General features: G+C 41.2%; 1 protein-coding gene across 1 annotated transcript in view; it reads right to left on the bottom strand.

Annotated features, from left to right (window-relative positions):
* LOC103634102 (transcription initiation factor TFIID subunit 2) overlaps positions 1 to 12,299 on the bottom strand; it is a 31,746-nt gene extending 19,447 nt beyond the window's left edge. The window contains exons 1-8 of the mRNA XM_020541015.2: positions 11,823 to 12,299; positions 9,316 to 9,838; positions 9,061 to 9,212; positions 8,901 to 8,967; positions 8,484 to 8,683; positions 8,213 to 8,366; positions 7,608 to 7,692; positions 7,428 to 7,519 (exon numbers count right to left, since the gene is read on the bottom strand). Coding sequence (XP_020396604.1) covers positions 7,428 to 7,519; positions 7,608 to 7,692; positions 8,213 to 8,366; positions 8,484 to 8,683; positions 8,901 to 8,967; positions 9,061 to 9,212; positions 9,316 to 9,838; positions 11,823 to 11,935 — 1,386 coding nt within the window. The 5' untranslated portion in view covers positions 11,936 to 12,299. The remainder of the gene's footprint in view (positions 1 to 7,427; positions 7,520 to 7,607; positions 7,693 to 8,212; positions 8,367 to 8,483; positions 8,684 to 8,900; positions 8,968 to 9,060; positions 9,213 to 9,315; positions 9,839 to 11,822) is intronic.
* Between the last annotated feature and the right edge of the window lie 236 nt (positions 12,300 to 12,535).

The raw sequence follows: 12,535 nt of genomic DNA on the forward strand, positions 1-12,535 counted from the left end.
GGAAGGGCCAAGAGACAGAGTCGAAAGCCTTGGTTATGTCCAACTTGAAAAACAGTCTTGGCATGTTATGTTGATGGAACAACCTTGAGGTTTGTTGCACTAACATGAAGTTGTCCTGGATGAACCTTCCTTTTATAAAAGCGCTTTGACTTGGGGAAACCATCGCATTCAATTTTTTTGCCAACCGATTAGCCAGAATTTTAGTAATCAGCTTTGCAAAACTGTGCACAAGGCTGATTGGTCGAAAGTCCTTAACCTGATCAGCCCCATCTGTTTTTGGAATCAATGTAATGTATGCCGTGTTGAGTTTACTGAAATGATCAAACTTCCTGCTCCAAATAGCAGCCAAGGCAGCCATAATATCATCTTTTATAGTGCTCCAGCAGACCTTATAGAACCGTCCAGTGAACCCATCTGGACCAGGGGCCTTATCTGAAGGGAGCTCACTGATGGTTTCCCAAACCTCATGCTCAGAGAAAGGAGAGTCAAGGTCTGAAAGAGCATGTCTTGGCAGCCCAAGGGTTTCAAGATCGATCGTCCTTTCTCTGATCCCATTCTGACCAATGAGAGTGGAGTAGAAGTCATCCACCGCCGAAGCTTTGTCAGTATGGTTTACAAGGATGCGATCTCCATCCACCAATTTAGTGACCAGATTCTTCCTTTTGCGATGCTTTGCGTGCACATGGAAAAACTTTGAGTTAGCATCCCCTTCTTTAAGCCATGTGATTCTTGATCTCAGTCTTGCCATAGTTCGCTTGAAAGAAGCAAGCAGCAGGGTCTGTTTTTTCAGTTTATTTTTGAGCCAGACCTCAGCCGGGGAGAGGGTTCTAATATCCTGCGCCATCTCAAGCCTGTGTAACAACTCCTTTGCCAAAGCCAACTGAGATCGAACATGACCCACCCGCTTCTCACTCCAGCCCTGCAACCGTTTAGCTGTCACCTTGAGTTTCTTGTCAAGTGTCAGGAAAGGAGAATTGTCATTTTCCACCGAGTCCCATGCTGCCTGGACAGTTTCCTGGAATCCTTCGATTTTGGTCCAAAAGGACTCGAAATGAAATCTACGTTTCCCAAACATGTTATCTTTAAGTCCCAAGATCAGGGGGCAGTGGTCCGAGTCCAGAGAGGCTGCACTCTGAAGGAGGGTATTTGGGAACATTATTTCCCAATCAACTGAGCAGAACGCTCTGTCCAGTTTAACCAGGACAGGATTATCCTGTTGATTAGACCATGTGTATTTGCGTCCATGAAGAGGGATTTCCTTGAGAGCTAAATCATTCTTCTAAACCGGCCCATCATGGCCCTGTTAATATTGGAGTTATTTTTGTCAGATGCCTTATAGATGAGGTTGAAATCACCAGCCAATATCCAAGGACCCTCACATACAGCTCTTACATCTTTGATTTCCTGGAGGAACAGAATCTTTTCACTGTCTCCCTGTGTGCTTATGGCCAGTATCCATAGACACAAGTCAACCACCAGGTATGTCCTTCCTCATTGCAAAATTGGACTGAAATACAGTGAATGTCAATTCTATGCTGTCCTGTATAACCAATATGCCGCTTCCAGGCCATAAGCACACCCCCACTTGCCCCAATTGATGGGAGGAAAGCATAATCAGTAAAATCTGCACCAAGCATAGAAAGGATAGATCCTCTAGGGACAGTTCGCATTTTAGTTTCCTGAATACAGATCACATCCACCTGGGAGGAAATCACCAATTCTTTTACCGAATCTTGCCTTACAGAAGAGTTCAAACCCCTCACATTCCAGATCAAAATTTTTGAAGGATCCATAAAAACACACAGCAGCCAGACCGCCAAAGAAGAGAGACAGGGCCCTAATGAGTCTCTATCGCTGCTGGGAAGGACCAGCCAAACAGAGCCGCCAGGGCCTCCACATGGATTTGTGGGAGGGGATGTTTGAAAAGCTTAGCATATTCATCAAGGGCTTGTGGGCTAATATCACCAGAATCATTGATAATTAGCAGGGTCTTCATGGCGTTTTTGACAGCTCTGCTACCCCAGTCTTGCATGCTGAATTCCACTCCTACTCCAGCTACTCTCCTGCTTCAACGAGGAGCAGCCAGCCCTAAGGGTGTCATTTTCCTCCGACTGGGCTTTGGAATTGGGAGAATTTCAGATGGCCTTTTAGTGATTTTGTTGAAGAATTCCACCTTTCTTGCTTCGTCTTGTGCCTGGTCACTTAGGGCCATATCAACCGAATGTGCTAGTCCCGGCGGCCAAAGGTGTACAACAAGAGGGTGATATGACTATAGTCGACGTTGACCAAGATCCGAATTCCACTTTAGAAGACCTCCCGAATAACTCAGTTCAAGAAGACAAGCTCCTGGTTTATACATACTTCCAATATTTTGTTTATTACAACTCCATTATCTAAATAGGTTATGCATTTAAGTTATAGGAGTTGCTTGAAAATTTAGTTACATGACAATATCACCTATGTATTGAAATACTAGTATGCTAAGTCATTTAGATGCAATGCTAATATAGGATTACGGTAGAAGTCGAGTGATTTCTCTAGCACTCATGCGATGTCAGGAATTGGGTGTTATCCTTTCTAAGAACGGGATCGTGAAATGCTCATGGACACGGATCCTCAAGAGATGCAGGATGCCTTGTCTATGAAATGGAAAAGGAATAAGGATGAACATGTGGATACTTTGTATCAAGCGTTTGAACATACTAAACACATGCTGAGAATATAGTAATCAGCAAGCATAGTACATGATTGAACCTTCGCGTGGACATTCTTCCCACTTGCTCTGAAACGAGGTTTCCCATAATAGATAGTGGTGGGTACAAGGGCAATCATTGCACGGCTAGGTCCATGGCAGTGGGGCTTTGTATCCAAGAGAAGTGGGCTTTGGTCACGTGCTGGGAATCGATGGGGACGACTGATGTGTGTAGGACCGGAGAGGTACTTGCATGTCGTGAGTTTAGGTTTTCCCCTGTAAGGCTAAAAACTCGATTTGAATCATCTGTTTCTCACAGCTAATGAGACAATGTACTGCATTGAGTAAAAAGAGGAACAGGGTTGATGTATAAAGTGGATGTTTGAATTAATTGTTGGCTTTACCATGTTTGTCTAGAAGGATGCATACCTAGAATAATTAATCAACTAGAATTTGGAGCTAAAACTTGAAGTAGACAACTAGCAGTTGTTTTTGGCAAAACAAACCCCTCAGCCAAAAAGCCTCATATGTCTAGAAGTCGTGGAGTCATTTCCACAAACCAGTCAAGTCTTGTTGAGTATTAGTATACTCAGCCTTGCTTGTGGCATTACTAACATAGAGGAGATAGTTGCTGGTATAACTTGGCCGAGTCATCTGCCACCTGGATGGACAGTCGAGTGGGACACACCCTCCTCGAGAGAGGATCACGTGGAGTAGCTCATGATCGGCTTCGCCATGCTACTCATGTATCATCGCTATTGTATCGTTACTTCTATTGCAGCTACCGGTAAAACTCTAAAATAATGGTTTATGTTCGAACCTATGTTTTGTAATAATAATGATACTTATTTTGGCATGGTATTGTAATTGTGGCTGGTTGTCTCTCTTTTCAAATCAGACAACTTGTTGGTCGTTCTAGCTGACCAACTTGGACGATTAATCGTGATTAATCACGATTAGTTTGGACAACTTGGGCGATTAATCACGATTGGTCCAAACCGACTTGGACGATTAATCACGACTAATCGTGATTAATTGGATGACTTGAAAACAGTGCTGGTTGTATTCCCTGTTCTCAACTTCGAATGAGATGTGGTTATCGACCATGTATAAGTTGTTAAATCGGGCGAGATCCGAAATACTAACGGTTTAATCTGATTTAAGTGTATTGTCGCTCTCGAGGTGAGATTAGTGCACTAAACTGGATTAAACTGGGTGGTTCCGCTACAATGGCAAAAGGAATTGCTCCTACATGAAAACCCCAAATTGATATGTGATCCTCAATAAACATATGGTGAAGTTGTGTTTGGAATCACCATTGGAATGTGATATAGTAAAGTTCTGACATATGGACTACTCAAATTGTGATAGATATGTATTTGCAGTCCATTTCTTTTGTGGATGATCAGTAAGGGAATGGGATATCCAAAAGACAAAAAAGACCCCTTTTGGTAAGCAACAAGTAAAAACCCCATCAAGATCTTAACCACTCCCATCGAAGTTCGATATCCACAAATTAAAACTCACAATCCACCCGCAGAAGCAACGCTAAGCCTATGCAACCTTGAACATGACTTAATGCAGGCATAAGTGCAGGATCCAGCAGGCCGTCGAGACGTGCTGCACGAGCTGGCGAGGTCAACTGTGGGAGCGGTGGCAAACAACATGTGATCAGCAGAACCGGCCAGTAGCGGCAGCAGGCAACGAAAGGGTGATGCTCAATGATACCCCAAACCTTATGGAGATGGGCAGTGTGCTACTTCCTGCACGAGACGAAGCAGGGGCTGGGTTCTACAACAAGCGCAGGAGCACATCAAGTGGTGGTTTGCAGTGGGTGTCATCATGAGCTCTAGCGGAGGGGGTAAGTTCATACCCAGCTCCCATAACCTGCATCTAGTTTTAGGTTGGTGAATGAGTCTTATTAACCTATGCGACAATATATTTCATTCCTAGTTGCAAAACATGGGTTCAGATCATTTGTCATTTAACCTACCCTCTTGTATCATGTTCCCACACACCATTTCCCACTATCCAAATGACATTTGGATGTTTTTCCCTTCGGAGTCGCGATTAGTTGGACGACTTTAAATCAGAAGTTCTGACCAATACGGAACTGAAGATCACACATGAAACCTACCTCAAGAACTATCTGGTCCAAATGCTACTTAAATATGATTTATTAACGTAACAATGGCATCACAAAGATAATTACCTTCATAGCACCTTCCGCATTATTAAAATATACCCCTCCCATCCCAAAAAAATATATAAGTGTTAGACTGTTCTATTTCTGTCAAAGTGTTATGGGCCTAGAGCCCAGCCCACGTAACCCACTAGTGTTGGGTATATGTAATAATCAGCCCACAGCCCACTATCAATGAATTAGGGTTTTTTACTCTGCAACATTAAGGCATGATTTGACTTGGTGTGGTCTTCAAGATCACACTGACTGTTAGTTATATAATATATAATTTGTGGCTACAACAGTATGACCATTAGAAACTACTTCTACATACAAATCTAATGTAACCACTTCTGCATTATAAAGTTTCTATGTGATTACACTAATTGTAGGTCAAATAAAACAAAGTTTGAATTTAGAAATACATGCACGCCTTCTATTTCAAGGCAAAGGGTGTACGGTTTTGTCATTGCACCAACTCCAACTTTACTTTGTAGGAAAAAACTGTTGGAAAAATGAGACCGCAATTATCACTTCTTAGATTCACTATGAATAATTTGAAGTCTTTCACTAAACAAGTATGATTTTTTAAATTTCATTCCTGGTACAAGTTTCAGGCTGTCCGCAGCAGATCGTGTAAAATAGGGGATTTGCACTGCAGATTACACTGTTTACAGAGTGATGTTTGAGATAGGGGATGAGATAGGATAGTTGTTTGAGACAGTCTTAGTCCTCTCAAAGGTAAATTTGGTTGCATATTTCTTCATGTTTACAATGCCACCTAGTTCAACATTAGGTTGGTCAAGTTTTTTAAAAGGATTCCATCGAATTAAATCAGTTAGTAAGGGTCTGTATGCATAGTTTTTAAGGCAGTAAGGCAAGGTAAGGTAAGGCGACCGACCCCCTTTTTATCTTTTAAGTGTTAAGGGCTTAAGGCGTAAGGCGAGGCGACACCTTAGTAATATATAAAAATAGGAAATAAAAATAGAAAATATAGGAATAAAATCTCAAATAGATAGGGATAATAGTACTATAATAGCAAATAGGAGTACAAGTTCAACATAAACCAACATAATAGACTTAAAGTCCAACATAAGCATAAGTATAGATAATAGTAGATAACACTCTCATCTTTTATATGCTAGATGCTTGGATAGTTCAAAATGGGCTATAAGCTGGAGTATTAGCTAGGCTGTTTGGCTAAGCTAGAGCTTTCTTTAGAAGCTAGCAACTTATTTTAGCCCATCCAAGCAGGGCCTAAATTTTATTTCTAAATATGTCTGGGAAAATTTGGGATGCTTTAGAAGACGTAACTCGTTGGAAGAAAATGATCAGCACCATGGAAGCATGAAGTGAATGAACATTTATCTTTAAAATACACTTAAGCCTTCTATGAATCTATAACAATTAACATGACATGGAAGCAACTATGCAAAACTTAGGCTCCACCAAAATGCTAGGCGTTCTTATGGTTATCAGTCGGGAACAAATGCTGGACTGCAGGTCGCCTAGCACAAAAGTGTTGAAATATAAAATCAAAATGAATCGCCCGCATTCCCTACAAACTTAAGTATTTAGGTTAAACTGGTTGGTGCATGAGCCAGAGGTCTTGAGTTAGAATCTTAGTCAGCATAATTAAATAAAATAATTGGTTGGCAGTTTTGGTTCGATCTTCTTGCCAAGATGCAATGAATGGAGCTTTAGGGAATGGTGGAGAAAAAAGGAAACTGAAAGATGGAGAAGCCTAAAAGAAAAGGGTATAATTCTGTTGTGATCCTAGGTGCACGGACTTCATGGAATCATAGGAACAGATCAATTTTTATGATGCCTCGTTCCTGGCCCAATGCCCAAAATTTCTTCAGAGGATATCACACTTTGTTGTATGGCTGGGGCTAGAAAGCTCCAGAAATTATTTGCTAGTCGTGTAGAGGGTTTAGGGTGAGGCCTCCTACATTAGGTTGTTCTTATTATGATTTAACAAGCGATGTTGTGTTTTTTCTTGAACATCGCAGGAGAGCTGTGTGTCATCTCATGTTGTATACTTGTATTTCAACCTCATTTTACATCTAGACAAGATGAGGTTGGGAGGTTGCTTTGTACATGGCTCTGTCCCCTCCTCTCTCTACAGGACAAAGACACAGCTCTCCATGAAAAAATTTAGTGATAAACGACCCTAAGGCCCTGTTCATTTTGTGTAAATCCATGGGGATTGAGGAGGATCAAATCCCCTACAAGTCAAAATCCTCTCTAATCCCCCTCAATCCCCATGGTTCAGGGATGAAACGAACATGGCCTAAAGGATCCCATTCAATCACATGCCAAATCGTTATGGTTCTCTACAGGACAAAGATACACAGCTCTCCTGTGTGAAAAAAAAGTAAATGATAAACAAACCTAAAGGATCCAATTGAATCACATGTCAAATCATTATGGTAAATCCAAATGACCATAAAATAAGTTATTTCCTAGATGTTCTATTCAAAATATTTGTATGATTGATCATTCAGCAATAACAAGATTCAGAATAACACATGCTTTCGGTAAAAGACAAACCTTGAAACGCCTATAACGTGCCTCATTATTCCCAAGGTAACGCTTGATAAATAAATCGGTTAGAAAACCAGCCAAACCATCCAACAGCCATTCTGTTCATGCAGGAAATTGTTTGGCAAGTGGCAACAGTGTTTTTTAATAAGTAATAGCTACATGAATTAACAGCTAGAAATGAATTACCGTCATTGGGCTCCTCTGCACTTGTGTATATTCCAAACCATTGCTTTGCAAGGGCATAAGCCAGTTTGATTCTTGTGCCAATTATCTGAGCTATTTTACAAGTTAGTAAGTGCAAGTTATGAAGAAACATAATTCCTGACTATAATGGAATGCAGGTATACAAAGCATTACCAAGAGCCACTAATTAAGGGGGATACAAAGAAGCAAGGTTAATGCCTAGTACAAAGCGTTACCAAGCCACTAGTTATGGGAACAAAAAGAAGCAAGGTTAATGCCTAGTAAAAATTATGCATTAGGGCTAGTTGGAAACCCCATTTTCCCAAGGGATTTTCATTTTCCTAAGGGAAATTAGTTCATTTTCCCTTGGGAAAATGGGGTTGCCAAACTAGCCCTTAATGGATTGTTTACTGATGCTAAATGCTCTCAGTGAGCAAGGGGAGCTCAAAAACAACAGCTAATAAGAAAAATAGCTAAACAGAGAATTACCGCAATTGATAAGTACATGCTACAGCAGCCACACATTCACATCTCGTGAAAACGTATGGTGTCAAATTTTTGGTCAACCTCAAAAGGAACATAGAGTAAAATAAGAGAAACACACGCACCAGATCTATAACCTTCTCATCATGCAAGATATCAGAACTGAAGATGCACATAGAGGCTCCTAAGCTTGCCGGTAATACTGTCATTTCAGATGGAAGAAAAATCTGCTTGTATAAACCTAAGGGAAACGGTGCAGCAAGATAGTCTTCATAACAGCTGCATACAAAACGCAAATTTCAGAAATCGAACAAAAAAAGTGTATTCAGATACTAATAAAATCAACACCAAACTAAGCACTTTTCAGTTTTCACACAAAAAATGATTGATCAGCACCTGTATGCATCGTGGAAAAATGCAATAGTGTTCTGAAGCTTTGACAAGGCAGGAGATAAACAGATGTGTGACACATTTATGTCATTTCTGTCAAGGAGAATTTCAAGTGGACCAACAACCAAGGATATCCACTGTGCACTAACTGGAGTGTTCAATTTATACACATAGGTTTTTTTTGAAGGATCTTCCTTACTTAAGACCTGCATGATGTAGCACAAGCAGAATGTGGAAGAGAAAGACCTTCCAAGATCAGTACAAAAAGAGAGCATCATGTAACATTCACACAAAAAAATAACTGTAATACCAAGTGCATTAAAGCTAAAGAGTCTCCTTGTTACTTCACAAAAGTCAGTTCTTCCAAAACAAGGAATTTAATATTTTCTCTCTAGACCTCTTTGATCAAGATTGAATGCATACCTGGTAAAGCAAGTCACCGTTGCTGACAGCGATGAAATCTGTGCTGACTGTAAATTCTAAGTCAAATCTGGGCATAACATGATATAAAGAGAATTATTAACATGCAAATACAAATATTATACCAGGATTTACAAAAGCAGGAAAGAATAAATTAACTTACGGACAGCGTTGTGTGGCAGTATCAACACAAGGAAACCAACAGTGTGCCCGCCTTATCTGATTACTGCTATGCATGACATTGCCAACAAAGTGAATGCCAGTTTCAGCCTTCTCCAAAATATAATCTATGTGAACCAGTTTTATGTTCTTCACCTATAATATGTTAATTAAAGTATCATGTCTGCACATGTGACATGTCTAATGATACATAAATAGCTGACAAAATAATGTGTATTAGTGTAAACATCCATTCTACCTTTTCATTTTCAGTCTCATTTCCATTTTCCTTGCTCTTCTCATTTCCATTTTTCTCTTCCTTCTCTTTTTCCTTTTCCTTTTTTTTCCCTTCTTCCACTGCAGAATTTTCTATTCCCTCTTCCACTGCAGAACCATTGCAGCCATTAACAATTTGATCATAGGAAGTTTGGATGGTCTTTCCACCATGTTTTTCAAGCCTTCCACTATTTTCTTCATATTTTTCACTGTTTTCATCTAACTGCTGCTCAATCATTGACTTGATTGATCTCTCAGATGACACAATAAGATTTGGTGTAGCTTCTCGATTTAGAGACGAAGTATATGTTGAACATGCAGCATCAGCAACAGTGTTCAAACATGATATTGAAGACCAATTAGGTTGATCAGTTTCATTTTTCCAATGAGGGGAATAGTCGAACTCAACAGTTTCACCATCCACCAGAATGCTCCTGATCGTCATATTGTCAGCATGTAGAGCAAATGTGTCGTTTTCAGCTAGAAGAGCTTTTATCTCAGTGTACCTTAATGCATGGACCAAAAACAAGTTGTCAGCCTCCCACAGTCATATTGTCAGCACATGGAGTAAAATTCATCTAGGCTGGTATCTAATAATTATTTGAGTGGTCTTATACACTTGTATTGTTACAAAAAACAGGCAACAATGAGTAACACAACAAAATGTAACAACTTCATCGAACGAAATGCAGGAGGGGTGTATATGTTCACATAATGTTGTTACTTTGTACATACTACATAGCTTAAATGTAATTTACCAAAAGAACAGGTTGCTTCCAATCCAAATTCTTTCCCCGTTAACGAAAGAGCATATAATCCAAAGAAAAGGTGGAAAGTGCATCCAAATGTTGAATCTAGCAGAATAACTTAATCTACAACTTGCCTGGGAAAATAATTACAGCTATAACAACTTGCACATAGGCCAACACTTGTAGTTATCAAAGGCTACAACCCGCACTTCCGATTTGCAATTTCCCCCAGCTCCTATACTAAATTCCCTGATATTTTCTTAACAAGAACTACATGGAATTATACTCACTTTTCTGACAGATAACAAATACCAAACATGTATATATTTCCAACATTTTCTACATCAGTTTACAGACATTGCAATCCCAGTATTTATAGATTACGCAAATCAAATGAACTAGTTTCAAATGGAGAAATTTAAAGCTGCCTTACGTTAACACAATGAAAACAAAGCACTACTTTAAAAAAATCTAGTGTTTACAAAAAGACCATTCACAGGGATATATAGCATAATACAGTGTCTATCAAATGTAGCACAGCAGCAAATGGTGAAATACTCAGATGCATCCTGGTCAGGTTTCAAAGAATAACTTGAGATTTGATAACAAAAATGTAGCTCATGGTTTAGCACAATGACAACAGAGACAGCTCATGGTTTACACAATGATAAATGGGAACGTATCTGGTGCAAACCAACCCCTCCGTGCAACCGTGCAAACTTTTAATCTGAACCACATGATATTGATCCAAGGGACGCAGGCAGGGGCGGAGCTACGTAGAAATTAGGGGGTGCACATGCACCCACGAAAATTTGGAAATCTAGTGGTTTGGACCAAATTTTCACCATATATGCACCACCTGTAAATTGTTATCATGCACCCTCAAGGCATATGCACCCTCCCCTAATTTACTCTAGCCACTGGACGCAGGGGTGTGAATAATTTTACACTTAACCGCCCGCTGCTAATCACACTTTTTCAAATCCCCCCTCCCACTCCTCCGCACGTCCCCTTGGATCAACATCATGTGATTCATATTAGAAGTTTGCACGGTTGCACGGAGGGGTTGGTTTGCACTAGATACGTTTCCATGATAAATTGGCTCTTTCAGCACAGCATCCCGGTAATTTGCACATTCTATTACAGGAATCTTGTAAGCATAGGGCAGATCAGTTACTAAGGTGGAACCATAATAACACAAAGCATCATAATGTGCATGATTAAATCACCTTAAAGGAACTTCCACAAAAAATTCAGACCTCGCAGGAAACTATTTGTTCCAGTCCACAGGTTAAAACAGTTATTCATGTAATTGACAGAATTTGATATTACGATACAGGCCAAGATGAGTAATCAAGCACAAGTAGACGAGCAAAGCTTCACCAGACATTATTAAGCAATCACATTGTACAGCTCATTATTCAGGTAGTAGCATCAACTTCAGTCAGTATCCAGCAATGATACTGCACTATTAAATCCAATTACTGATTAACAGAAAACAAATTGGTCTATATGTCCTACAAATCAAACAAAGCATTTTAACTTCAACACACAAAGCGCAAACGCTCGCATCTTTAACTCCCTGCTCCACCTCGAGCTCCAAACCCTAATCCTGGCGCCTCAACCCATCCCCGCTAAGGAGCACTGAACAACTGCTAAACCCGCACAAAAGGTCATGGCGCGGGCACCAGGGAGAGGATAGCAACTATTTCAGCACATTTAAAGCTGCGGCGCGGCTCACCCGTAGATCAGCTGGTTCTCCATGTCGATGGAGAGGCAGAGTTTCTGGTGGAGAACGGTGGCGCCTCCGCCCGTACCGCTACCGTCACCCTTCTGCTTCCTCGCCTTCGCCATTCCTGGAGCTCCTCCACGCTCCTCTTCCTCCTGCGCTAGGGTTTGGAAGCTTCTACAAGGGGTTCGTTGGAGACCCGCGCGGTTGAGTGAGCTGTGGCGGTGTCGCGATACGCCACGTCATCCCGAGGCTGGGCTCTGCGACGCGAGAAGAGGAGCCGGGGCCAGTTTATAGGCCCAGGTGGGCGAGCGCTCGCCGGCGCTCGAACCCGTCGCGGCTGAGATCTTTCGCCGCCCCCGTGAAGAGGGTCAGCGTGGACCCGGTGCAAGGGTCGCGATGGGGAACGGCAGCCTCGGCGCGCGTGAATACCTGACTGCTGCGGCTGTGTCTTTGCGGTCTATGGGACTGGGTTTATGAGATTGCCGTAGGCGGCTATATAGAAACTTCCCTTGTCCTTTAATACCGTGCAATTGTTTGGAAAACTGGGCAAGCAAAAGATAATAACGGGCTTCGAAGTTTCACCCATAAGTTAAGTTTGACTCTACTTTTTCTCCACTATGTATTCTCACCGCTCCTCTTTTTCTTCGGACTCTTTCATCTCACCGCCTCTCCACCGCTCCTCTTTTTCTTCGGACTCTTTCATCTCACCGCCTCTCCACCAT

Source organism: Zea mays, chromosome 7 (assembly GCF_902167145.1).
Source record: "Zea mays cultivar B73 chromosome 7, Zm-B73-REFERENCE-NAM-5.0, whole genome shotgun sequence".
Classification (NCBI taxonomy): domain Eukaryota; kingdom Viridiplantae; phylum Streptophyta; class Magnoliopsida; order Poales; family Poaceae; genus Zea; species Zea mays.